At 42.9% G+C, this 27463-nt stretch overlaps 1 protein-coding gene and 1 long non-coding RNA gene across 2 annotated transcripts in view; one reads left to right on the top strand and one right to left on the bottom strand.

Annotated features, from left to right (window-relative positions):
- si:dkey-33c9.6 (active breakpoint cluster region-related protein) overlaps positions 1 to 9963 on the bottom strand; it is a 16239-nt gene extending 6276 nt beyond the window's left edge. Inside the window, exons 1-15 of the mRNA XM_029760150.1 lie at positions 9736 to 9963; positions 9501 to 9610; positions 9261 to 9365; positions 8036 to 8284; positions 7835 to 7942; positions 6149 to 6203; positions 6005 to 6057; positions 5709 to 5846; positions 5375 to 5496; positions 5028 to 5184; positions 4595 to 4726; positions 4098 to 4173; positions 3387 to 3482; positions 1093 to 1167; positions 822 to 919 (exon numbers count right to left, since the gene is read on the bottom strand). Of these exons, the coding sequence (XP_029616010.1) occupies positions 822 to 919; positions 1093 to 1167; positions 3387 to 3482; positions 4098 to 4173; positions 4595 to 4726; positions 5028 to 5184; positions 5375 to 5496; positions 5709 to 5846; positions 6005 to 6057; positions 6149 to 6203; positions 7835 to 7942; positions 8036 to 8284; positions 9261 to 9365; positions 9501 to 9610; positions 9736 to 9787 (1626 nt within the window). The 5' untranslated portion in view covers positions 9788 to 9963. The remainder of the gene's footprint in view (positions 1 to 821; positions 920 to 1092; positions 1168 to 3386; positions 3483 to 4097; positions 4174 to 4594; positions 4727 to 5027; positions 5185 to 5374; positions 5497 to 5708; positions 5847 to 6004; positions 6058 to 6148; positions 6204 to 7834; positions 7943 to 8035; positions 8285 to 9260; positions 9366 to 9500; positions 9611 to 9735) is intronic.
- On the top strand, positions 9558 to 27463 carry LOC115198286 (uncharacterized). The gene is made up of 3 exons (XR_003879202.1): positions 9558 to 9615; positions 24003 to 24110; positions 27135 to 27463. It is a non-coding gene; the product is annotated as an uncharacterized LOC115198286 (long non-coding RNA).

The raw sequence follows: 27463 nt of genomic DNA, 5'->3' as shown, positions 1-27463 counted from the left end.
GGGCCTGCTATGTGTAGCAAGTGACATGGTTAACACGGAGGAGCGAGGGAGAGATGAGAGAGACAGCAACCAACCAAGCCAACTCACGCTATAGTAGATTAATGACTGCCATTACTAGGTTATTTATAATCCAATATGATTACGTAGTACCTGTCTTGACTGCATCAAACCTGGAGAAGCTAGTTAAGCTAGCTAGGCTAATTGACATATGCGCTATCAAATCAAATCAAGTGTTATTGTTCACATACACATGGTTAGCGGATGTTAATGTGAGTGTAGCGAAATGCTTGTGCTTCTAGTTCCGACTATGCAGTAAAATCGAACAAGTAATCTAACAAATTCACAACAACTACCTTATACACACAAATACACACAAATGTAAAGGGATGAATAAGAATATGTACATATACATTTATGGATGAGCGATGGCATGCGGCATAGGCAAGATGCAGTAGATGGTGTAGAATACAGTATATATACATATGAGATGAATAATGTAGGGTATGTAAACATTATTAAAGTGGCTTTATTTAAAGTGACTATGGATACCTTTATTAAGTCTGTGGCCAGAGATTTGAGTCTGCATGTTGGCAGCAGCCTCTCTATGTTAGTGATGGCTGTTTAACAGTCTGATGGCCTTGAGATAGAGGCTGTTTCATGTCCTACACAGTTACAAACAACAATATAAAGTAGCAGCCTCCCACATCAGATCCGACCTAGACCCGTGACATTATTTTCGAATTCTGGGTCCCGGACCGGGTCTCGGGTATTCAGGTACAGGTGGATCCGTGAAGACATCTAGCCTGGGTACAGCATCTTACCTGGTCCCAGTGAGGGCTGAGGCTGCTGACAGAGGAATGGGTCTGGGCTTGGCTCTCATAGAACTCAAAGCCATCCACCTCCACACACACATACACACCTAGGAGGGAGTAGTGAGACAGTCTGTTGAAAGAGCTTACTGGTTTGTGTTACAGTGGAGTATGAGGGTAGAATATACTGTATGTATGTACTGTGTCTGGGTAAGATATAGACACTGTGGTATGCATTTGGATAGTGTTAGATACATGGTAGATACAGTGTGCGGATACTCACTGGCTGGCTGTTGTAATCCACAGGCAGAGTGAATGGCTACACTGAGAGTCCCACATAGAGACTCCTCCTCACTTTCTGAGAGGGAGAGAGAGAGAGACAGAGAGAGAGGCAGTCATGCAGAAGAACAGCTCCTGACTGGTTATAATTTTCTGGTTGTTAAGAGTGAGATTAACAAAATTAAATTAGCTAAATATATCTTGGTAATGAAATTGTACAACTGAAGATCAACACAGGAGGACAAGATTGACATGGTGTGAGTTGAAAAAGCAATCTTAATCGTGTAGAATAGCTCAATTCAAATTTTACTGGCTAGCTCCAACTGTTTACTGGCGGTAACCATAGCAACATGGCCACTGAGGCAGTACTTGTAACACCAGCAGCAGCAGAGACTGAGAGACCCCCCCCCCTTTTTTTGAAAAACACAAAGCTTCTACAGGACCAGATCAACCAGCCACACATTCACAGCCCAGTAAGCTGAACAAAATCAGAAGTTCATGCAGATGAGCTCAGAAGAGCACATAAGAATACCAGAAAGCAACAAGTAACCAAAATATCTAAACACTCTTCGATAACTTTCTGGATACCACATCCACTCACTGTAAAGAAGGCATCAATCTAGCACTAAAAAAAACATCAACAATATATTCAGGCAAACGGCAAAATAAGCACAACTGAAATAGATAAAAAACAAACCCAAAAAACTGTTTTGATACAGATTGTAAAATGATAAGAATTTTTTTTGAACACTATCCAACCAAAATCACAGAGACCCAAATAATGGTGAATTACGCCTTCATTATTGTGAGACTTTAAAACTCTATAAACGTACACTCGGAACCAAAAAAGCACAGTACAACAGCAAGCAGCTGACACTAATTGAGGAATCCATAAACACAAACAACTTCTGGCAAAATTGGAAAAAACTAAATAAATCGAAACTAGAAGAATTAGCGATACAAAATGGTCACATATGGAAAACCCATTTTAAAACACTCTACAACACCGTTCAAATTGTTGCAAACGCAGAACAATGCCAAATTCATGAGAAGTTGAATGGATTACAAAAAGCTATAAAGGCCAATCAAAATCCATTGGACTCCCCAATTACTGACCAGGAGCTCTATAAGAAACTTCAGGCCCTCAGATTTAAAAAAGCATGGGGCGTCCTAAATGAGATGCTCAAATTCACTAGTGCAAAATTTCAATTGGCTATATTAAAACTGTTTAATTTGATCCTGAGTGTAGGTTATTTCCCTGACATCTGGAATCAGGGACTCATAACTCCAATCTTTAAGAACGGAGACAAAACTGACCCTAACAATTACAGAGGCATTTTTTTTTACAGTAACCTGGGGAAGGTTTTCCGTAGTATTATAAATGTAAGAGTTCTAAACTTCCTTAATAAGCACAATGTCTTGAGTAAAAGCCTAATTGGATTTATACCAAAACATCGCACGACCGATCATATTTACACCCTACACACCCTGATAGACAAACATGTCCACCAAAATAATACCAAAATATTTGCTTGCTTTATCAACTTCCAAAAAGCATTTGATTCTATTTGGCATACAGGACTGTTATACAAAGTTATTGAAAGTGGTGTAGGGGGTAAAACATATGACCTTTGCAGCATCAAAATTGGAAAGAAAAGAACAGAATTATTTAACCATGGGCAGGGCCTTCGCCAGGGTTGCCATCTGAGCCCTGCACTTCAATATTTACATCAACGAATTGGCCACTATTCTAAAAAAATCCTCAGCCCCTGGTTTTAGTTTCCACTATTCATAGGTTAAATGCCAGCTCTTCGCAGATGACCTGTGCCTGCTGTCACCCACAGCACATGGCTTACAGCAGAGCCTGGACCTGCTAGAACAGTACAGCCAGACCTGGGCCCTGGCAGTAAACCCAAAAATACAAAAATAATGATTTTCCAGAGAAGATACAAATCTCAGGGAATTAAACTAAAGTTCTCAATTGGTACAAAATATATAGAGTACTGCACACAGCACATTTAAATAAAAATAAGCTCAACTGGACACCTAAATGAGGCAATGAATTAACTGAAAGAGAAAGCACGCAGGGCATTCTGCGCCATTAAAAAACAAATTCAAATTGAAATACTTATAAAAATTGGGCTAAAACGAATTGAATGTGTCATCAAACCAATTGCACTTCATGAGAGAGAGCGACAGAGAGCAAGTGAGACGGTGAAATGTAGAGTATGGTAGATAAAGAGAGAGAAAGTGAACGGAAGTGATCATGAGAAAGGTGTGTCTGAAACGATGTCTCACGAGGCAGTATGCTGTGTAGGGGAGGCTGTTGGGTCATTCTCAGTTTGACACAGGAGCTGGTCAAGGTGAGCAGATCTGGAGGAATTGTTTCTATGTCTGAGAAATAACACACACACACACACACACACATACATCATAGACCACTTGAATGACATACTGTGCAACAAACTACAACCATTGATGTCCTGTCTCACTCACTCACTTACTCATTCCCTCATTAACTCACTTATTCACATACAGAACACACTTAATCACTCACACACCATTCACTCACTCCCTCAGTCACTCACTCAGTCACTCACTCATTCACTCATTAACTCACTCACGTACAGTACCCACTTAATCACTCATACACCATTCACTCACTCACTCCCTCACTCACTCATTAACTAATTCACTCACACACCTGCTCACTCATTCACTCAATCACTCACTCACACACTCACAAACTCACTCAGACACTCATTCACTCAATCACTCACTCTCTCACACACTCACATACTTACACAATTTCTCACTCACTCACTCACTCACTCACTCACTCACTCACTCACTCACTCACTCACTCACTCACATACAGTACCCACTTAATCACTCATACACCATTCACTCACTCACTCCCTCACTCCCTCATTAACTAATTCACTCACTCACTCACTCACTCGCTCACTCACTCACTCCCACACCTACACACACTACCCTCTCACTCACTATCTCCGGTGAGTTTGTGGATGGCCTCTCTCCACTCCTCTAGTTCATACAGAGATGACATCACCAGAGTGTGGCTCTGAAAAATAACGCACACAGAGGGGGATGTATGTGTATGAGGGTTTAGGTGTGTGTGTGTGTGTGTGTGTGTGTGTGTGTGTGTGTGTGTGTCTTTTTGGTTTTACTATCCTTGTGGGGACCAGAAGTCCTCACAAGGATAGTAAAACACGGAAAATTCAAACAAGTGGAGACATTTCGCTGGTCCCCCACAACCAAAAAGGCTATTTTAGGCTTAGGGGTTAGGGTTAGAATTAGGGTTAGAATTAGGGTTAGGGGTTAAATTTAGGGTTATGGTTAGGGTTAAGTGTTAGAGAAAATAGTATTTTGAATGGGAATCAATTGTTTGGTCCCCACAAGGATCGTAAAACAAATGTATGTGTGTGTGTGTGTGTGTGTGTGTGTGTGTGTGTGTGTGTGTGTGTGTGTGTGTGTGTGTATACCTTGCCGCTGGGGCTGTGTAGTTCCAGGGGGAGGAAGGGAGAGTGTGTGAGAAACATCAGTTCAAGCTGCTCCATCTTCTTCCTGCCTCGCTCTGTAGTTCGAGTGGCCAAGGACTTCAGTGGGACATTCTTCTGTAGGACACACACACACACACACACACACACAAAGTTAATATTTTAAATCTGATTACTTTACAGAGTAATGGTTCTATTGGGTAATACACTCACACACACACACACACACACACACACACACACACACACACACACACAAAGTTAATATTTTAAATCTGACTACTTTACAGAGTAATGGTTCTATTGGGTAATACACTCACTCACTCACTCACTCACCACACACACACACACACACACACACACACACACACACACACACACTCACTCACACACCCCACACACACACATAAAGACTCACCATGATCTGTCGCAGTTCGTGTCTGAGGACGTACATCTTAGCTCTCATGGTGTGTATGCGCTGGTGTGTGTCTGTGGTGCGCTCAATCTCTGGTCCCCAGTGGAGTTTCAGTCCAGCTAGAGGCAGGTACCAACAGAACCTGTACTGGGCCTGCTTACTGGGAGATAGGACACACACACACACACACACACACACGCACACACACACGCACACACACACACACACACGCACACACACACAAATGAACAAACAAATGGACAAATGCATGCACACACATTCTGTGTGATTTAAAAAAAAGAAAGTCTCTTAATAAACTTCAACACACACATTCTGGACCTGTCACTCACCCTTGGGCCCCGCCCTTGAGTTTGGTGCACAGCAGCAGGTCAGTGTACAGGAAGAGATGGCAAAGGTTACGCCCCCCCTCACACATATCCACCACGAAGCCATCACGCATCAGCTGACGCCGCTGCAACACACACACACATACAGCGATGGTGATATGGTGTGTGAAACTATTTGAGGGTGTGTCGTTAAAGTAGGTGTGTGTGTCCATGTGTGTGCATCATAAGGGTGTGTGCACTGTGCATCGTAAGTGTGTGTGCAAGTGCGTGGATCTACGTCTGTCTGTCTGTCTGTCTGTCTGTCTGTCTGTGTGTGTCCCTTCTCTGTCCATCTCACCATGCCCCTGCTGAGGGTGACCTCTTGTTTGCACTGTGACCCCTCGTTGACCCCAGACAGGAAGCTCTGGGACAGTCTCAGAGCCTCCAGCAGCACGGGGTGGTCACCATGCGTCTGGGGAGTGTGCTTCAACAGGTCCTATACAGGAGACGGGAGAGAGAGGAGGGAGAAAAGAGGAAGGATGAAAGAAAGTGGGAAGGGGAGGAAGACAGGAGATAGAGTGGTAAGTTTAGAGATGAGTGTCGGTGGTTACAGATAAATGAATGGATGGACGGAATGGGGGGGGACACTCTTACATGCAGCACTAAGGTTGTCTTGGTGATTCTGTCCAGAGGCTTGTACAGGAGAGCTGGAGGGATTCAAACAACATGTGATTCATGCAGTGGCGGGTGGAGGAACATGCAGTGACTCTTTAACAAGAGGTAAAACCTTCATCTTACCCTCAAAGGTGTATTCAGTCTTAGATTTGTCTGATCCATTATAAAACATCATACTCTGAAAACAGGAGAGAGGGAGTGTGAGAAGGTTGTAATATCGCATAACTTCAACTATGAATTTTCGAATAATTAATGTGTTTTGTTCGAGATAACAACTGCATAGAGACAGAGAGAGAGAGAGAGAGAGAGTTAGAGAGAGAGAGATGTTGCAATGCACACATTTCCAAATCAGTAATATCTGTCTCTCTTACCCCGGCCAGTATTCTGAAGCTTACCCCAGCCAGTATTCTGAAGCTTACCCCGGCCAGTATTCTGAAGCTTACCAAAGCCAGTATTTTGAAGCTTACCCCGGCTAGTATTCTGAAGCTTACCCCAGCCAGTATTTTGAAGCTTACCCCAGCCAGTATTCTGAAGCTTACCCCGGCCAGTATTCTGAAGCTTACCCCGGCCAGTATTCTGAAGCTTACCCCGGCCAGTATTCTGAAGCTTACCTCGGCCAGTATTCGGAAGCTTACCCCGGCTAGTATTCTGAAGTTTACCCCGGCCAGTATTCTGAAGCTTACCCCGGCTAGTATTCTGAAGCTTACCCCGGCTAGTATTCTGAAGCTTACCCCGGCTAGTATTCTGAAGCTTACCCCGGCTAGTATTCTGAATCTTACCCCGGCTAGTATTCTGAAACTTACCCCGGCTAGTATTTTGAAACTACCGCGGCCAGTATTCTGAAACTTACCCCGGCTAGTATTTTGAAGCTTACCCCGGCCAGTATTCTGAAGCTTACCCCGGCTAGTATTCTGAAACTTACCCCGGCTAGTATTTTGAAACTACCCCGGACAGTATTCTTAAGCTTACCCCGGCTAGTATTCTGAAACTTACCCCGGCTAGTATTCTGAAACTTAACCCGGCTAGTATTCTGAAGCTTACCCCGGCTAGTATTTTGAAACTACCCCGGCCAGTATTCTGAAGCTTATCCCGGCTAGTATTCTGAAACTTACCCCGGCTAGTATTCTGAAACTACGCCGGCCAGTTTTCTGAAGCTTACCCCGGCAAGTATTCTGAAACTTACCCCAGCTAGTATTCTGAAACTACCCCGGTCAGTATTCTGAAACTTACCCGGATAGTATTCTGAAACTACCCCGGCCAGTATTCTGAAACTTACCCTGGTGTCACGTCCTGACCATAGAGAGCTCTTATTTTCTATGGTAGAGTAGGTCAGGGCGTGACTGGGGGATTTATCTAGTTTATTTATTTCTATGTTGTGTTCTAGTTTCTTTTTTCTATGTTGGGGTTTTTGTATAATTCCCAATTAGAGGCAGCTGGTCATCGTTGTCTCTAATTGGGGATCATATTTAAGTAGTTGTTTTTCCCACTGTGTTTGTGGGAGATTATTTTGAGTTAGTGCATGTTGCACCGCTGTCGTCACGGTTTGTTTATTGTTTGTTTGGCTAAGTTTCACATAATAATAAAGATGTGGAACGATACTCACGCTGCGCCTTGGTCCGATTCTACACACAGACGTGACACCCGGCCAGTATTCTGAAGCTTACCCCGGCCAGTATTCTGAAGCTTACCCCGGCCAGTATGCTGAAGTTTACATCGGCCAGTATTCTGAAGCTTACATCAGCCAGTATTCTGAAAGCTTACATCAGCCAGTATTCTGAAGCTTACCCCAGACAGTATTCTGAATCTTACCTCAGCCAGTATTCTGAAGCGCTGATCAGTCTGAGTACACCTCCTCACGATCTCCACAGCACTCTCATAGTTATCTATGAAACCACGATACACACCTAGCTGGCTCACCTGTGTGTGTGAGAATAGGTGTGAAATAAGACACCTGTAGCTGATAGTGGGTCAATAAAAGGATGGATGGATGGAGCAGAAGGAGTAACTCACAATCTTAAGGAAGAGGTCTCCAACAGTTAGGTGGAAGCCCATTTGCCCCTGCTCTTTCCCCGGCCCCTGCCCCGGGTCTGTCTCTGGGTGTATTTGTGGCCCCAGCGGCCCCAGGCGGTCCCTCAGGCAAGTGTAGAAGTCTCTGTGCAGGTCTCTGAGCTCAGGCACCTGATAGAACACAGATCGGACCTGCTGGCTGGATAGAACTGGCTGAGACGTCCCTGCTGTGGCCTTCAAGGCCTTCATAGGCTGGGGAAGGAAGGAGGTGAGGGAGGGGATGGGGGGAGAGAGAGAGAGACAAAAAGTGGGTGTGAGAAAAAAAGTTGAGAAAGAGGGAGGTGAGAAGACAGTGACGAGCACAGCTTAAATGTTCACACGTTGGTAAATATAGACACACAGTACACATGTATCTGTCAAAAGCCTTTTTGACACCCACTCTCACAGCGCACACAAACTACAAATTCTCTCTTACACACTAAGCTTTACACACTGTCATACAGCACTCACACTAAACACAAGCGTCTGGAAGAACAGCCCAAACTTTTCAACATGGGTGGGTCTGACCAACCTTACGATACCAACCAAAATGGGGGTTGTTTCTCTATTTGTGTTGCTTGTTGACACAAAAGCAGAAGCATGACTATTATAATGAGATGGAGATAAAGGAGAAGAGAAATTAAGAGATAAAAAAAAGGACTTGGTCACTCGTTATTGCAAAACCACTTCCTATCACACTCACTCACTCCTAATGCTGCCTACTTGTAATATACTCTGGTCAAATTCCAATACAAAACCTCACCCACTTCCCTCAGCCCTAGTTCACTAGGTGTAAGCAATATGGAGAAAACAATCCTTTCCAGAAGCTTAGGTGGAGATATTACCATATTACACCATGAGCTACCATAAATATTACACCTTATCCCTTTCACCACTGTGAGGTGGAGTCAGCAGGTAGAGAGGGAAGGGAGCATGGTTTTCATAATGAAATCAAGCCCTGGACAAAAGACAGAAGTCATTCTCTCAACAAAGAATTACAGAAGTGTTGTGGCTACAGGAGGAAGCAGTGTGCCACCCGACAACAGAGCCGATATAAAACATGTGTTGTAATTGTTATTGCAAGTGATGCTGTATGCCACAATACATAACCGCGTGCTTAAGGACCCTTAGAAACAAATAAACACACCAAAGCCCCTGAGCAGTGTGTTCATGTGTGTGTGTGTGTTACCATTAACAGTGTCTCTAGCTCATTGAGGTAGATCTTCTCACTGTCCAGGACCGTTCTCAGGACCATGAGCCTCCTGACCAGCATATCTTCCGGGGTACGCAGGACCTTAAAGACAGAGAAAACACTCTGCTGTAAATGTGTGTGTGTATGTATGTGTGTGTGTGTGTGAGCGTGTGTGTGTTTCGTGTGACCAATAGGAGAGGTAGGCGCCATGGAAGGCGCCATAGTGCAATAACTCACGGGGGTGTCGGGCAGGTCCATGCTGCCTGTCTGGAGGGGGGAGAACACATCCTCCTCTGGGAACACATCGTCCTCCAGTGGATCAGACCCTGTACCACCGACAGCCTCCACTGAGGTAGAGTAGAAACACACACATCATTAACACAGAAAGAAAACATGCATTCAAAACACACACACACACACACACACACACACACACACACACACACACACACACACACACTAATGTACTTGCCTGGGATATGCTGTGTCTCAAGGTAATCCACTGCCTCCTTGAATACCTCCATTGCGCTGATATATCTGTAACAATATCCGTGGGTGTCTGGGTGAGGCGACTGAGAGTGTGTATCTATAGAGGTGAAATAAAGAGAACGCGGGTAAGCAGCAGCCGTTAAACTTCCTGTTTCAGTGGACCAAAAAAAGAGGGAGGGTGGGGGGTGGTGATAGCCTATCAGGACAGGAGTGAAACATTTGTGAAGCAGTATTGTCCGACATTGAACTATCTGGCCCAATATCCAGTAGCCTAATTTGCCTAGTAAAAAAAAAAGACTATGGGTTCTGTAGCCTATTCACATATAACCTACTAAAACTTTACACAGGATGAGAGCAGTGAGCACAGCTCAGTTTGACATCTCGGCTCACCATGTTGGTTAACCATAATGTTGATTTTAACCATAATCTCGAATGCAGCACCTTGGACAGCGTAGGCAGGAAACGGATGACACGTACACATGCAGCAGCAAGACTGTGACCCAGAAACACCTGTGATACTGATGACAAGCAAAATAATAATTTCAGCAGTAACTCGCTGCAATTGTAAAATTATGGTAAAACTATTGACATGCTGTTGTAGAATATGTTTTTTTATACACAATGATAACCTATGGTTTTAGGTATAAAAGATGAATGTCACTGTGAACCAATTGCTTGTTATAGGGACGGTAAAGGGGTTCTTTACTTATGCAACAGGGCCATCTTGTGGTCAACCCTGTGATAAATTGTTAATTTTATCTGATAAAAGTTGATCTAGGCTACGTCATGCCTTGTTTTGTGATTCTATTCACCGTTGCCTCGAAGTTACATTATGACATCACATAGCATTGTGAAGTTAAGTTCTCTGTCTTGTGATAACAGTTCTAGAATGGCTGGTTACTGTCATGCGAACAGATACATTCAGAAGTCTATTTGATTGATTTTTAGTTCCGGTTTCCTTTTCTTCTCTATCCTCAGAGTATCTTCTGAGAGATAAGGGGAAGAGAATATCGGATCATTCAAAATGCACTACCATCTATATAATTCAATTCAATTCAAGGGGCTTTATTGTCATGGGAAACATATGTTAACATTGCCAAAGCAAGTGAAATAGATAGTATACAAAAGTGAAATAAACAATAAAAATGAACAGTAAACATCACACTCACAGAAGTTCCAAAAGAATAAAGACAATACAAATGTCATATTATGTCATACAGTGTTGTAACGATGTGCAAATGGTTAAAGTACAAAAGGGAAAATAAATAAACATAAATATGGGTTGTATTTACAGTGGTGTTTGTTCTTCACCGGTTGCCCTTTTCTTGTGGCAACAGGTCACAAATCTAGTTGCTGTGATGGCACACTGTGGTATTTCACTCAGTAGATATGGGAGTTTATCAAAATCGCCTTTGTTTTCAAATTCTTTGTGGATCTGTGTAATCTGAGGGAAATATGTGTCTCTAATATGGTCATACATTTGGCAAGAGGTTAGGAAGTGCAGCTCAGTTTCCACCTCATTTTGTGGGTAGTGTGCACATAGCCTGTCTTCTCTTGAGAGCCAGGTCTGCCTATGGCGGCCTTTCTCAATAGCAAGGCTATGCTCACTGAGTCTGTACATAGTCAAAGCTTTCCTTAAGTTTGGGTCAGTCACAGTGGTCAGGTATTCTGCCACTGTGTACTCACTGTTTAGAGCCAAATAGCGTTCTAGTTTGCTCAGTTTTTTTTAAAAATTCTTTCCAATGTGTCAAGTAATTATCTTTTTGTTTTCTCATGATTTGGTTGGGTCTAATTGTGTTGCTGTCCTGGGGCTCTGTGGGGTCTGTTTGTGTTTGTGAACAGAGCCCCAGGACCAGCTTGCTTAGGGGACTTTTCTCCAGGTTCATCTCTCTGTAGGTGATGGCTTTGTCATGGAAGGTTAGGGAATCGCTTCCTTTTAGGTGGTTGTAGAATTTAACAGCTCTTTTCTGGATTTTGATCATTAGCGGGTATCGGCCTAATTCTGCTCTGCATGCATTATTTGGTGTTTTAAGTTGTACACTGAGGATATTTTTGCAGAATTCTGCATGCAGTCTCAATTTGGTGTTTGTCCTATTTTGTGAATTCTTGGTTGGCGAGCAGACCTCACAACCATAAAGGGCAATGGGTTCTATAACTGATTCAAGTATTTTTAGTCAGATCCTAATTTGTATGTCGAAATTTATGTTCCTTTTGATGGCATAGAATACCCTTCTTGCCTTGTCTCTCAGATCGTTCAGAGCTTTGTGGAAGTTACCTTTGGCGCTAATGTTTAGGCCAAGGTATGTATCGTTTTTTGTGTGGACTAGGGAAACGGTGCCTAGACGGAATTTGTATTTGTGGTCCTGGCGACTGGACCTTTTATGGAACACCATTATTTTGGTCTTACTGAGATTTACTGTCAGGGCCCAGGTCCGGCAGAATCTGTGCAGAAGATCTTGGTGCTGCTGTAGGCCCTCCTTGGTTGGTGACAGAAGACTAGATCATCAGCAAACAGTAGACATTTGACTTCAGATTCTAGTAGGGTGAGGCCGGGTGCTGCAGACTTTTCTAGTGCCCTCGCCAATTCGTTGATATATATGTTGAAGAGGGTGGAGCTTAAGCTGCATCCCTGTCTCACCCCATGGCCTTGTGGGAAGAAATGTGTATGTTTCTTGCCTATTTTAACCGCACACTTGTTGTTTGTGTACATGGATTTTATAATGTCATATGTTTTTCCCCAACACCACTTTCCATCAATTTGTATAGCAGACCCTCGTGCCAAATTGAGTCAAAGGCTTTTTTGAAATCAACAAAGCATGAGAAGACTTTGCCTTTGTTTTGGTTTGTTTGTTTGTCAATTGGGGTGTGCAGGGTGAATACTTTGCCTGTCATACGATAATTTGGTAAAAAGCAATTTGACATTTGCTCAGTACATTGTTTTCACTGAAGAAATGTATGAGTCTGATGTTAATGCAGAGGATTTTTCCAAGGTTGCTGTTGACGCATATCCCACGGTAATTAATGCGATCAAATTTGTCTCCACTTTTGTGGATTGGGGTGATCAGTCCTTGGTTCCAAATATTGAGGTAGAACCCAGATCTAAGGATGATGTTAAAGTGTTTTAGTATAGCCAATTGGAATTTGTTGTCTGTATGTTTGTCACATCCTAACCAGTAAAAGGGGTTATTTGTTATTGTAGTTTGGTCAGGGTGTGGCAGGGGGTGTTTGTTTTGTGTGGTTCAGGTTTTTTGGTTTATGTTCTACATTTTCTATTTCTATGTGTTTATCTAGTTTTTCTATGTTGGGGTTTTGGTAGGACCTCCAATTTGAGGAGGCTGGTTGTCGTTGCCTCTAATTGGAGGCCATATTTAGTTGGGGTTTGTTTCACTTGTGTTTTGTGGGTGGTTGTTGCCAGTATAGTATGTGCACCTTACTGGACTGTTTTCGTCGGTTGTTTTGCTTAAGTGGTTTTTCTTTAATAAAATAAAGAAGATGATCAATATACCCGCTGCATTTTGGTCCACTCCTTATGACGCTCGTGACAATGTTTATCATTTCACTGAGGATACCATCAACACCACAGGCCTTTTTGGGTTGGAGGGTTTTTAATTTGTCCTGTAGTTCATTCAAAGTGATTGGAGAATCCAGTGTGTTCTGGTAGTCTTCAATTGTTGATTCTAAGATTTGCATTTGATCATATATATGTTTTTACTGTTTGGTCTTTGTTATAGAGCCAAAAAGATTGGAGAAGTGGTTATCCATACATCTCAATTTTGGATAGATAATTCTTTGTGTTGTTTGTTTTAGTGTTTTCCAATTTTCCCAGAAGTGGTTAGAGCCTATGGATTCTTCAATTACATTGAGCTGATTTCTGACGTGCTGTTCCTTCTTTTTCCATAGTGTATTTCTGAATTGTTTTAGTGATTCACCATAATGAAGGTGTAGACTCAGGTTTTCTGGGTCTCTATGTTTTTGGTTGGACAGGTTTCTCAATTTATTTCTTAGGTTTTTGCATTCTACATCAAACCATTTGTCATTGTTGTTCATTTTCTTCAGTTTTCTGTTTGAAATTTTTAGATTTGATATGGAAGCTGAGAGGTCAAATATACTGTTAAGATGTTCTACTGCCAAGTTTACACCTTCACTATTACAGTGGAACGTTTTGTCCAGGAAGTTGTCTAAACGGGATTGAATTTGTTGTTGCCTAATTGTTTTTTGGTAGGTTTCTACACTACATTCCTTCCATCTATAGCATTTCTTAATATTACTCAGTTCCTTTGGCTTTGACGCCTCATGATTGAGTATTGCTCTGTTCAATAGGGGTGTCAGTCCCTGATAGGGGTGTCAGTGGGCTGACTGTGAACACTCTGGGTTCTACAGTACTACTGCCAAGAGATGAACTATAGGTGTACCTACCGTAGGAGTCCCCTCGAAGCATACTATGTATATACCCAGTGTGTGACAGAGCTGCAGGACCAGTCACGGGAAATACTTGCGTTTACCCACTGTATGGTAGCAGGGTAGAAGTATTTCGTGGTAGCAGGGTGGAGATAACCACTTGTGCGTTGGGGAAAGTAGAAGAAGCTTTTTCAATCACTACCTTGAGTGCTGTGGCCACCCTTTCCTGCTGTGCTCTCAGATCGTTTGTGCCTGTGTGTATTATTATGTGGCTAGGTGAACCTAGTTGGTCCTCAGACAGAAGGTCTAGGGCGCGCTAGGTGTTTGGACACCAGAGTTTAGACACACTTTTTTTGGGAAAAAGTGGACTCCCGTTTGAGTCCATAAGGAGTATGGTCTGTGTCTTGTGTATGTCCTCAGTGGGTGTGGGGGGGGTTGTCAGGAGGGCTATCAGGGTGGCTGACAGGGGGGTTGCTCAGAGGAGTGAGATCCCCTGGGCTTGGGGTTCATGATTTGTCTGTCGACGTGGTCTGGGGTGGACTGTTCTGCTGTGGTGTCGAGACTTTTGTCAGGAGCTGAGGCGGGCTGTTCTGCTGGCTTCTATACGGGGGTGGCCACCTCTCTAGTGGGTTGTTCTGTCACATGCCATCCCTCTCACCCTCTCCTCCAGCAGTCTGATCCTCTCCTCTAGCGCTCTGTTCTTCTCCTGCTCCTGCTCTTTCTCCTGTTGAAGTTGTCTCACTACAGTCCAGAGTGCAGATGTCTCTATCCACCTCCAGCTCTCCAGGTCTGGTTAAGGGGGTGTTGTTGTGCTGGACTGTTGTCTGGGTCTGTGCTGACTGGAGTGAAATCACCTGCTTTTCCAGCTCCACCTGCCTTACCTCCAGCTGGGTGAACATATCCCTTCTTTCAATGAGGGAGTAGTACTCTGTGCTGGGAGGTTGACTTTCCTCTTGGGGTTGCTCGTCTGTGGGGTTATATAATGAAGAGGTCTGGTCTGACCCACTCGGGGTGGGGGTATCTTTCTCAAGGGAGAGCTTCTCCTGCTGGCTAATTCTTTGATTAGGCGAAAGTCAAGCTGAAACTGTTTGAGGTTGCCCTGTACCAATACTGTTCCAGACATATAGCAATTCATATTAGCTGACTCAGAGTTCTTGTCTAGTATCCTGAATTTCCACCCCTTGGTAACGCCCCCCCCCCCCCCCCATCCCATTTTTATAATAGTCAGCAAAAAGTGTGTCTTGGTTTTCCATAAGGAGATTCATTTTGTTCTCGTTTCGTGTCATATCATTCTCTACATACACAAGGTTCTGTATTTAATTACCTCTGAACAGCCAGAGGCAGCTTTTAAGGCCTCTCTATTTGGTTGGGGTAGACTGTGCGACTCTCCTGCCATTGTTGGGCTAAAGGGCTGTGACACCTCTCACTTGAAACGTCAGTGCTAATTGAAGTTGTGTCAAGCTTGGCAGCCTTAATTTAGCGTTCAGTCCTTATAAAGTAATGTAATGTGTTTTTCTTCTTGGCTTTTGGAAATAAAATATAGCTTCAGACTAATCATGAGTCACTCAGTTCCAGGTTGGATGGTGTTTTCAGGTTTCTGTTGTTTTCCAAAGCATTTGCTGTATAGCTTTCGAGTAATAATCTTTGGTAGTTGTAAGCCTTCCAGGTGATTCCGTAATTCCATTCAAAATCAGGTTGTAGGTTTTGATTTGGAGTGGTTATGTTGTAGATGGTAGCATCCTGTATATGTCCATGCCCAAAAAAATCTACGTTTATCTAACTCTAAATCTATCTTTTTTTAAGAACATGCTCAAAAATGCAGGAGCTCATCTGCTCATGACCTCTCCTCTCTCTCTCAGTACCCTCCTCTCTCTCTCTCAGTACCCTCCTCTATCTCGGGAGTTGCGACAGGCCAGGGACAACCCAGCTAGCACAGTGGATCTGGGCTGGCTGAGAGTCGGGGCACTCGGCTGAGAGTCAGACTCGGTCGACGTCGTGTGGCCCTGGGACGCCTTCAGCAGTATTACTTATGGCTAGGATGCGGGGATTGAGCTCGGGCCGATTCCGGTGTGAGTTATTACTGTAACGACCCGGTATTGTGTTCTGTGTTTGTGGGTGTGTTATGGTTCTCATGGCTACTAGCAGGGGTTAAATATGTCAGGACAGAGGGAAAGGTTGGGGGGGGTATGATGGGTAATCCCGCGGAATTTGGAAATGCATAAATAGGGATTACTGTCTCATCTTTCTTTCTTTTCTGTTCGGGGCCTTGATCTGTTCCTATGGGAGTGACCCTTAACTCGACATGGTATAATTGTGTACGTTCGGCATTTAGCGGCGTGGGCTGTGGCCACAACAATAGCCCAGTTTAGGAATAAACCTGTGTTCTGACCTGCACACCTAGAGTCCGTCTCTTTTCCTTTTATGACCCAGCCGGGTCATTACATTACTTAAGCCCTCGGGCCTTTGGGGCTACTCTCTGGCAGGTGATTACACAGGCTGCTTTATATAATTAACATTGCATTATTTATTTTTCCATATTTTCTCATTGTTTCTGTGATCAAAAAATACAATTCACATTTAAATGAAATTCCTTTCCTGTGTTGTATTTTGATACTTGTGCAAGGCAATTGATAAGCATTACAACTATGTGATAGGAGGCTCCCGAGCGACAGAGCTGCAGGAGTTGTGACCAGTCATGGAAATACTTGCGTTTACCCGCTGTATGGTAGCAGGGTGGAAGTCTACAGATGCTGGTTCGAGACCCATGACGATGCACAATTGGCCCAGCGTTCTTGAGTTAGGGGAGGGTTTGGCCGGCTGGGATGTCCCTGTCCCATCGTGCAGTAGTGGCGGGCCTGGCGCATGCACGCCGACACGGTCGTTTCCTCCGACACAAAATGTTTTTTGTGGATGGGTATTAATTTGTATGTATAAAATGTATAATATTAATATTTAAAATTACTAAATTGGGTAATTTTGTATACATTTATTTAAATTTTCATCGGGACGCTTCTGGGGGGATTCTGGTAATCTGGTAGACTGAAATGGCCCAACGTACTTGGGCAAATTCTGGGCAGTCATTCATTTTGATTCCGGGCCGAGTCCGACACCCAATTCTGGGCCGATTCAATCAGTTCTAGCACCCCGGAAGAGGGCCGCTTCTGGGCCGATTCCTCATTGCTAGCTGGGAAGCTCGACAGGTGCTCAAGATACACGCTTTCAAGACCATAAATCACTATCATCTCTTTGCTACGAATTTGTATTTTATAGGTCCAATAATATTCTGATTATCTGTGATAATATTTAATCTCCATCAAGTGCATACCTTGGCATCCAGGCCTTATTAGTCCTACTTGTAACCTAGCCTATTGATAGGAAGATGACTGATAGCTAAACATTTACCAAGATTATTAATTTGATGATTCCTTCAATCTCTCTCCTTTCTCTTTGGGCTGTCTGCTGTGTGTATATTTCAGAATTGGTCAAATACAGTCGCACCATTGGAGTTTGGGAATCTGCCGCTCCTTCACCTCCACGGACCTTCTCAGCAATTCTCAGCCGCAGTCCGCACACAGTGCACTTTCCCTAGACAGCCTGGAGGGGGTGCTATTGCTACACTCACCAAGCACCTAGCCATGGATTTCTATTCTCTTTGTCTCTGTCTCTCCCTCTGTCTCTCTCTCTCTCTCTCTCTCTCTCACTCTCATTATTTCTGGGGTGTATTTTATTAGGGTCCCCATTAGCTGTTGCTAATGCAGCAGCTACTCATCCTGGGGTCTCTCTCTCTCATGTGAATGTCCTTGAGTGGCTTTCATCTTCTTTACTGCTTTCTGTGGATGGATGACCAGTTTCTTACACTCACCAATCCTTTCACCTTAACCCTGCATAACATTATGGGACACTCCCTTCCTGTCTCCTCAGAGTCGTTTCTCTCTCTCGCTCTCGCTCTCTCCCTCCCCCTCTTTCCGGCTTTCCCTTCCCCCACTTTCTCTAAGCACATACTAATTTCAAGAGAAAGGAAAGTCAACGATACAACACACCCATTTTACACAAACTACACAGGAAATGGGAGAGGAAGGGGTTAAGTACTTTTACAAGTGCACTCAAATTCAAACCCCTTGAGCCTTTGTGTGTGTGTGCATGTGTGTGTGTGTGTGTGTGTGTGTGTCTGCCTAAGTGCATGTGTGTGTGTGTGTGTGTGTGTGTTACAAATGGTCTAATGTCCCCATAATGATGTTAGGGTGTATACAGAGCACTAATGAAGTAAACAGGAGATGGCTGTTAAATAAAATCTCCCATATCTGCTCACATGAAAAGTTCAAATCAAATCAAATTGTATTTGTCACATGCTTTGTAAACAACACGTGTAGGCTAACAGTGAAATGCTTACTGGCCCTTCCCAACAATGCAGAGAGAAAGAAAATGGAGAAATAATGGAAAAGTAAAACACGTAATAATAAAAGTAATAATAGTATAATGAGGTCACATACACATATTTAGCCGATGTTATTGTGGGTGTAGTAAAATGCCTGTGTTCCAGTGCAGTAGTATCTAACAAGTCCCAATAATACACACAAATCTATAGTAGAAGAATGGAATTAAGAAATATATAAATATCAGGACGAGCAACGTCGGAGTGGCATTGACTAGGACTAGAATGATATGATAACTTAGCAATATACACGGGGCACCAGTACCGAGTCGATGTGCATGGGTACGAGGTAATTGAGGTAGATATCAAATCAAAATCAAATATTATTTGTCGCGTACACATATTTTGTAGATGTTATCGAGTGTGTTGCGGAATGCTTAAGTTCCTAGCTCCAACTGTAATACTTAACAATACAAAACAATACACGCAAATCCAAAAACTAAAAAGAAAGGAATTAAGAATAATATAAATTTTACAACGAGGAATGTCAGAGCCATAAATATACATGTACAGTGCCTTCGGAAAGCATTCAGACCCCTTTTTCTACATTTTGTTACGTTAAAGCCTTATTCTAAAATTGATTAAATAAATAAAAAATCTGCAATCTACACACAATACCCCCTAACGAGAAAGCGAAAATAGTGTTTTTGAAATTTTTGCTAGTATATGTAAATAAAGTTTTTCAGTTTTTTATTTTTAATAAGTATTAAGACCCTTTGCTATGAGACTCAAATTTTAGCTCAGGTGCATCCTGTTTCCATTGATCATCCTTGAGATGTTTCCACAACTTGATTGGAGTCCACCTGTGGTAAATTCAATTGATTGGACATGATTTGGAAAGGCACACACCTGTCTATGTAAGGTCCCATTGTTGACAGTGCATGTCATAGCAAAACCAAGCCTTGAGGTCAAAATAATTGTCCATAGAGCTCAGAGACAGGATTGTGTCGAGGCACAGATCTGGGGAAGGGTACCAAAAAGTTACTGCAGCATTGAAGGTGGTGGCAGCATCATACTGTGGGTGTGTTTTTCAGCGACAGGGACTGGGAGACTAGTCAGGGTCGAGGCAAAGATGAACGGAGCAAAGTACAGAGAGATCCTTGATGAAAACCTACTCCAGAGCGCTCAGGACATCAGACTGGGGCAAGGTTCAACTTCCAACAGGACAACAACCCTAAGCACACAGCCAAGACAATGCATAAGTGGCTTTGGGACAAGCCTCTGAATTTCCTTGTGGCCCAGCCAAAGCCCAGATTTGAACATGATTGAACATCTCTGGAGAGAGCTGAAAATAGCTGTGCAGCAATGCTACCCATCCAACCTGACAGAGCTTGAGAGGACCTGCTGAGAAGAATGGGAGAAATTCCCCAAATACAGATGTGCCAAGCCTGTAGCGTCATACCCAAGAAGATTCAAGGCTGTAATTGCTGCCAAATGTGTTTCAACAATGCACTGAGTAAAGGGTCTGAATACTTATGTAAATGTAATGTTTCTAAAAACCTGTTTTGCTTTTTCATGATGGGTTATTGCGTGTAGATTGATGAAGGAAAATAAACAATTTAATCAGTTTTAGAATAGGGCTGTAACCTAACAAAATCAAGGGGTCTGAAAACTTTCCAAAGGCACTGTATATGATGGTGTGTATAGATAGACAGTATATAAATAGAAAAGGTGTGTTCAGCAGTAGTTATATAGGATGAACCTCGACTATAATACACTATATACAGTTGAAGTCAGAAGTTTACATACACCTTAGCCAAATACATTTAAACTCAGTTTTTCACAATTCCTGACATTTAATCCTAGTAAAAATTCCCTGTCTTAGGTCAGTTAGGATCACAACTTTATTTTAAGAATGTGAAATGTCCGAATAATAGTAAAGAGAAAAAGAAATTCAGCTTTTATTTCTTTCATCACATTCCCAGTGGGTCAGAAGTTTACATATACTCAATTAGTATTTGGTAGCACTGCCTTTAAATTGTTTAACTTGGGTCAAATGTTTTGGGTAGCCTTCCACAAGCTTCCCACAATAAATTGGGTGAATTTTGGCCCATTCCTCCTGACAGAGCTGGTGTAACTGAGTCAGGTTTGTAGGCCTCCTTTCTCGTACACGCTTTTTCAGTTCTGCCCAAATATTTTCTATAGGGTTGAGGTCAGGGCTTTGTGATGGCCACAAATACCTTGACTTTGTTGTCCTTATGCCATTTTGCCACAACTTTGGAAGTATGCTTGGGGTCATTGTCCATTTGGAAGACCCATTTGAGACCAAACTTTAACTTCCTGACTGATGTCTTAAGATGTTGCTTAAATATATACACATAATTTTCCACCCTCATGATGCCATCTATTTTGTGAAGTGCACCAGTCCCTCCTGCAGCAAAGCACCCTCACAACATGACGCGGCCACCCCGTGCTTCACGGTTGGGATGGTGTTCTTCGGCTTGCAAGCCTCCCCCTTTTTCCTCCAAACATAACGATGGTCATTATGGCCAAACAGTTTAATTATTGTTTCATCAGACCAGAGGACATTTCTCCAAAAAGTATGATCTTTGTCCCCATATGCAGTTGCAAATCGTAGTATGGCTTTTTTATGGCGGTTTTGGAGCAGTGGCTTCTTCCTTGCTGAGCGGCCTTTCAGGTTATGTATAGGTCGATATAGGACTCGTTTTACTGTGGATATAGATACTTTTGTATCTGTTTTCACCAGCTTCTTCACAAGGTCCTTTGCTGTTGTTCTGGGATTGATTTGCACTTTTCATACCAAAGTACGTTCATCTCTAGGAGACAGAACGCGTCTCCTTCCTGAGCGGTATGACGGCTGCGTGGTCCCATGGTGTTTATACTTGCGTACTATTGTTTGTACAGATGAACGTGGTACCTTCAGGTGCTCCCAAGGATGAACCAGACTTGTGGAGGTCTACAATTTTTTCAAAGGTCTTGACTGATTTCTTTTGATTTTCCCATGATGTCAAGCAAAGAGGTGCTGAGTTTGAAGGTAGGCCTTGAAATACATCCACAGGTACACCTCCAATTGACTCAAATGATGTCAATTAGCCTAACGGAAGCTTCTAAAGCATGACATCATTTTCTGGAATTTTCCAAGCTGTTTAAAGGCACAGTCAACTTAGTGTATGTAAACTTCTGACCCACTGGGATTGTGATAGTGTATAAGTGAAATAATCTGTCTGTAAACAATTGTTGGAAAAATTACTTGTGTCACGCACAAAGTAGATGTCCTAACCGACTTGCCAAAACTATAGTTTGTTAACAAGAAATTTGTGGAGTGGTTGAAAAAGTAGTTTTAAGACTCCAACATAAGTGTATGTAAACTTTCGACTTCAACTGTATATATGAAGTGGGTTAAACAGTATGTAAACATTATTAATGTGACCAGTGCTCAATGACTATGGACATTACATGGCCAAAAGTAGGTGGACAGCAGCTTGTAAAATATCTCATGCCAAAATCATGGGCATTAATATGGAGTTGGTCCCACCGATAACAGCCTCCACTCTTCTGCGAAGGCTTTCCACTAGATGTTGGAACATTGCTGCGAGACCTGCTTCCATTCAGCCACAAGAGCATTAGTGAAGCCGGGCACTGATGTTGGCCGATTAGGCCTGACTCACAGTCGGCGTTCCAATTCATCCCAAAGGTGTTTGATGGGGTTGATGTCAGGGCTCTGTGCAGGCCAGTCAAGTTCTTCCACACCAATCTCAACAAACCATTTCTGTATGGACCTCGCTTTGTGCACAGGAGCATTGTCATGCTGAAACCGGAAAGGGCCGTCCCCAAACTGTTGCCACAAAGTTTGAAGCACAGAATTGTCTAGAATATCATTGTATGTTGTAGCTTTAAGATTTCCCTTCACTGGAACTAAGGGGCCTAGCCCGAACCATGATTATTCTTCCTCCACCTAACTTTATTGGGGCAGGTACAGTAGCGTTCTCCTGGCATCCGCCAAACCTACATATGTCCGTCGGACTGACAGATGATGATTCATCACTCCAGAGAACGCGTTTCCATTGTTCCATACTCCAATGGAGGTGAGCTTTACACCACTCTAGCTGACGCTTGGCATTGCACATGGTGATCTTAGGCTTGTGTGTGGCTGCTTGGCTACGGAAACCCTTTTCATTAAGCTCCTGATGAATAGTTATTTTTATGCTCTACGAGCTTGAGCACTCAGCAGTCCCCTTCTGTGTGGCCTATCACTTCGCAGTTAGACGTTTCCACTTCACAATAACAGCACTTACAGTTGACCTCTATGAGGGCAGAAATTTTACAAACTGACTTGTTGGAATGGTGGCATCCTATGACGGTGCCACGTTGACAGTCACTGAGCTCTTCACAAGACCATTCTATTACCAATGTTTTTCGATGGAGAGTCCATGGCTGTTTGCTCGATTTTATACACCTATCGGCAGCAGGTGTGGCTGAAATAGCCAAATCCACAAATTTGAAGGGATGTCCACATACTTAGTGTACATAGGACAGCAGTCTCTAAGGTGCAGGGTAGAATTGCAGGTGGCAGCCGGCTAGTAACATACTGTAACTTTATTCCTAGTTATATGTAAATATAAAGTGACAGATAATTAACAGTAGCAGCAGCGTATGTGATGAGTCAAAAAGGTTTGTGCAAAAAGGGTCAATGCAGATTGTCCGAAAAACCTATTTGGTTAACTATTTAACTAACTATTTGGCAGTCTTATGACTTGGGGGTAGAAACTGTTCAGGGTTCTATTGGTTCTAGACTTGTTTACTATGTAAGTGAGTCACAGAGGAGAGCAGTGCATTGTAGAAGGGTGTTGGTGGGGGGGAAACATAACATTTGATGCTTGGCAAGATTAAACACTTCCATAAATTTAACAAAAAAATCTAACAGTTGATTTGTGGTAATGGCTGGAGCGGAATGGATGGAATGGTATCAAATAAATCAAACGTGTTTGATGCCATTCCATTTGCTTCGTTCCAGCCAATATTATGAGCCGTCCTCACCTCAGCAGGCTCCTCTGGTGTTATCTTATTCCAGTCAGTTGTATGTGTGCGTAAATCAACAACACTTAATCCTGGTGAAATAGGATCAACCTGGCGTATGCCTATATCCATGTCATGTTTCTGCTAATATTTCCCAGTTCCTCATATGCTGTGTAGCACAGTGCAACACTTCAGGTTTGAAGTTGTCCACCTTGGCTTAAACTTTCAACCATCTCCAATTGAATCCTATTCCCCATATACACTACTCTTGGACCAGTACAGATCCTCTGGTCTTAAAATTAGTCCACTACTACACGAGTAATAGGGTGTCATTTGAAACTTAAATCAAGGTGGACAACTCCAGTCCTGAACAACACCAAGTGTGTGCTGAACAACACCAAATGTACCTACCTTTGCCTTTCCCTTTTCCACTGCTCTGTCAGACTCCAGAGTGGAGCTCCAGCCTACCAGCGACACCACCCTGAACCCCAGGAGCTCCCACAGCAGCCAGCTCTCCCTGGAGGACAGAGCGCTTCCCGCTGGCGGGGAGGGTAAGTTCAGGGATGGGGAAAAAGAGTGTATGGGCAGATTATGAGGAGAACTGGCAGGACGTGATGGACAGCACCAGTGAGCCCACACACCTTGAGAATGACGAGAATTAGGAGTCCCTCCAGTCCATCTATGAGGAGGAGGAGGAGGAGGAGGAGGAGGAGGAGGAGGAGGAGGAGGAGGAGGAGGAAGAAGGGTCGGTGGTGGTAATGCCCAAAGCACATAAAAATAATAATAATAATAATAATAAGAAGAAGAAGAAGAAGAGTCAGGATGTGAAGGGGACCTCCACTGAGAGCCCATCCCCATACCTGCAGGTACAGACATTGAAGAACACAGACATTGAAGAACTGATGTTTGGGGTTGGTGGGGACAACACGAGTTACCTCCATTCGATGTTATTCAATGAGTCCCTTGTAAAAGCACTTAAAGAGAATCCACTTTTGTCATTATAGAATCAACCAAAGGGTTTGGGTTGTTTGAATGCGCTACTTCTGGTTTGAAGCAATTGTGTTTTTACATTTGCAAAGGAACCTAAAGGCTGTGCTCAAAGCCACGACACAGGAAGTGGAAAATGTTTCTAGTTGATATGCCAAGGCCTTTGAATACCCTTGTTGTTCCTCTGGCTTAAGAGGAAGCAGCGTTATAATAAACTTATGTCTTGTTTGTTTCTGACAGTGTTTTGTATTTTCTTTGGCTTTTGTCCTTGCAGGAGATCCATAGTTTACCCAAGAGACTGGTTCCCTCTGAGATCAACCACTGTCTGTATGAACTGGGTTGCAAACCAGACATTGGGTTCAAGTAGTATTTTGTTTTTCAAATGCTTTGTTTGATAGAGCCTGTCTGGAGTGTCAGATGACCGTGTTTTGCACTTTTCGGGACTATTTCATTGGTTCTATTATGCCAGGAAAACTCAATAGAGCGCAGATCATGTTTTTGAAAGACAACAAATACTATTTTAACTCTGTCTGGTTAAACAATGAACAACAACTGACAAGAAGAAACAGAGCAAATGTTGATACTTTTAACCTCAACAAAATGCAGACAGAGTTATGATCATTTGGAGATGTGTGTTCTCTACTAACTCCTCTTTCAGTTCCTAGTGCTGGCATCTTGCCAGGTTTGTCTCAGAAAACATTCCTGAAATGAAGACACTGCAACCAGACACCATCCTTAGTGAGCAAGAGCAAATTGCCCGCTGGGCACACCACATCCATTCAACATGGAAACTTGGGTCATATTTGGTTGAGATGTTGATCAATAAGATTTCAACCATTAATCACGCACTCAAAAAGATAGCTAGAAGTTTGCTGAATTTCTAATGTGTTATCACAACTATCCGAAAGCACAAACAAATTACAGTGGAAAAACGATGTCTGATATTTGGTTTAGTTGTCATCTAAATGTGTTATCACTGCGCTTTCAACCAATTAAAAGCACAAGAAAGTTCAAATGGGAATACCATGTCAGGTATTTTGTATTTATACAACAAGTTAACGTGTTACCACTGTGCTTCATCAAATAGCAGAACCAAATGACCTGGATTTCAGTTCAGATGAAATCAAATCAATTGTTATTCATCACATGCTTCGTAAGTGAAAGGTGTGGACTAATAGTAAAATGCTTAATTACGGTCCCTTCCCAACAACGCAGAGTGAAAGAAAATAGAGACATAATAAGTAAAACACGTAATAATAAAAGCAAGAATAGATACATAATGAGTAACGATAACTTGACTATATACAAGGGGTAACATGTATAATGATGTAGATATGTACATATAACTAGGAATAAAGTCACAGATAGTAAACAGTAGCAGCAGCGTATGTGAGTCAAAAAAGTTAGTGCAAAAAGGGTCAATGTCCGGGTAGCTATTTGGTTAACTATTTAACTAACTATTTAGCAGTCTTAAGCTATTCAGGGTCCTGTTGGTTCCAGACTTGGTGCATTGGTACTGCTTGCTGTGCAGTAGCAGAGAAAACCGTCTATGACTTGGGTGGCTGGAGTCTTTGACAATTTTTAGGGCCTTCCTCTGACAACGCCTGGTATAGAGGTCCTGGATGGCAGGGAGCTCGGCCCCAGTGATGTACTTGGCCGTTCGCACCACCCTCTGTAGCCCCTTGCGGTCGGATGCCAAGCAGTTGCCATATCAAGCGGTGATGCAGCCATTCAAGATGCTTTCAATGGTGCAGCTGTAGAAGTTTTTGAGGATCTGAGGGCCCATGCCAAATCTTTTCAGCTTTCTGAGGGGAAATAAGCATTGTAGGCCCTCTTCATGACTGTGTTGGTGTGTTTGGACCATGATAGATCTTTAGTGATGTGGACACTGAGGAACTTGAAGCTCTCGATCTTCTCCACTCTAGCCCTGTCGATGTGAATGAGATTACATTAAAATTATATAGTGCAGGAGATCAATGCTGTTTGAGATTCTGCACAGATTATAATAGCAATTGTGAAGATTTCCACAGACCTGAGACCTTTGCATGCTAGGTTGAATAAATACTGTTACATTAGTTTGTAAGATAGCTGTCACGACTTCCGCCAAAGTCGGTTCCTCTCCCTGTTCGGGCGGCGTTCGGCGGTCGACGTCACCGGTTTTCTAGCCATCACCGATCCACCTTTCATTTTTCCATTTGTCTTGTTTTCCTACACATCTGGTTTCAATTCCCCCAGTATTAGATGTGTATATAACCCTCTGTTCCCCCATGTCTGTGTGTGGAATTGTTTGTTGTTTCGTGTATGTCCCCCCCTAGACTGGTTTCCGCTGGGTTATGTCAACCCATATTGTGTGTGGTGTTCTTAGTGCCATGTGTTTTTGTTCGCCGAAATAAAATGGCCACCGCAGATATCTAATGCTTGGATAGCTTCATCTGAGCCACTGATTTAAAGCTATTCTTTAACTTATTTAACCTTATTTAACCTATTTTTGGTTAACTTGTTAATTGGCTATTTACTGTGTTGCAAAAGTCATATTGAATTGTGTTTGTTGTATTTTGGGCGATTGACTTATTCTGTCTTAATCCCAGTTTATCTACAGATGAATCATGAATATGTTGGATTCAGTGGCACAGATGGAATTATCCAAGCAGAAGACCGCTACCCCTATCCAGCGTTTGACATCACCGGTCTACTGACCACCGGTCCCGGCAACCCATCTTTTGCAGACCTGGCAACCTTCATTACGCACACCTGCGCCTCATTACGCACACCTGGACTTCATCACCTCCCTGACTACTTCCCCTTTATGTAGCGCTCCATTGTTATCAACCACCAGGCAATTTTGTTTGTTTCCATGTTTAGACACTTCTTGTTTTGTATCGTTCAATGTTCTTCGTCATTAAACTCACTAACTGCA

Source organism: Salmo trutta, chromosome 8 (assembly GCF_901001165.1).
Source record: "Salmo trutta chromosome 8, fSalTru1.1, whole genome shotgun sequence".
Taxonomy (NCBI): Eukaryota; Metazoa; Chordata; class Actinopteri; order Salmoniformes; family Salmonidae; genus Salmo; species Salmo trutta.
The sequence above is the reverse complement of the archived record's forward strand: the minus strand, read 5'-3'. Positions and strand labels throughout refer to the sequence as shown.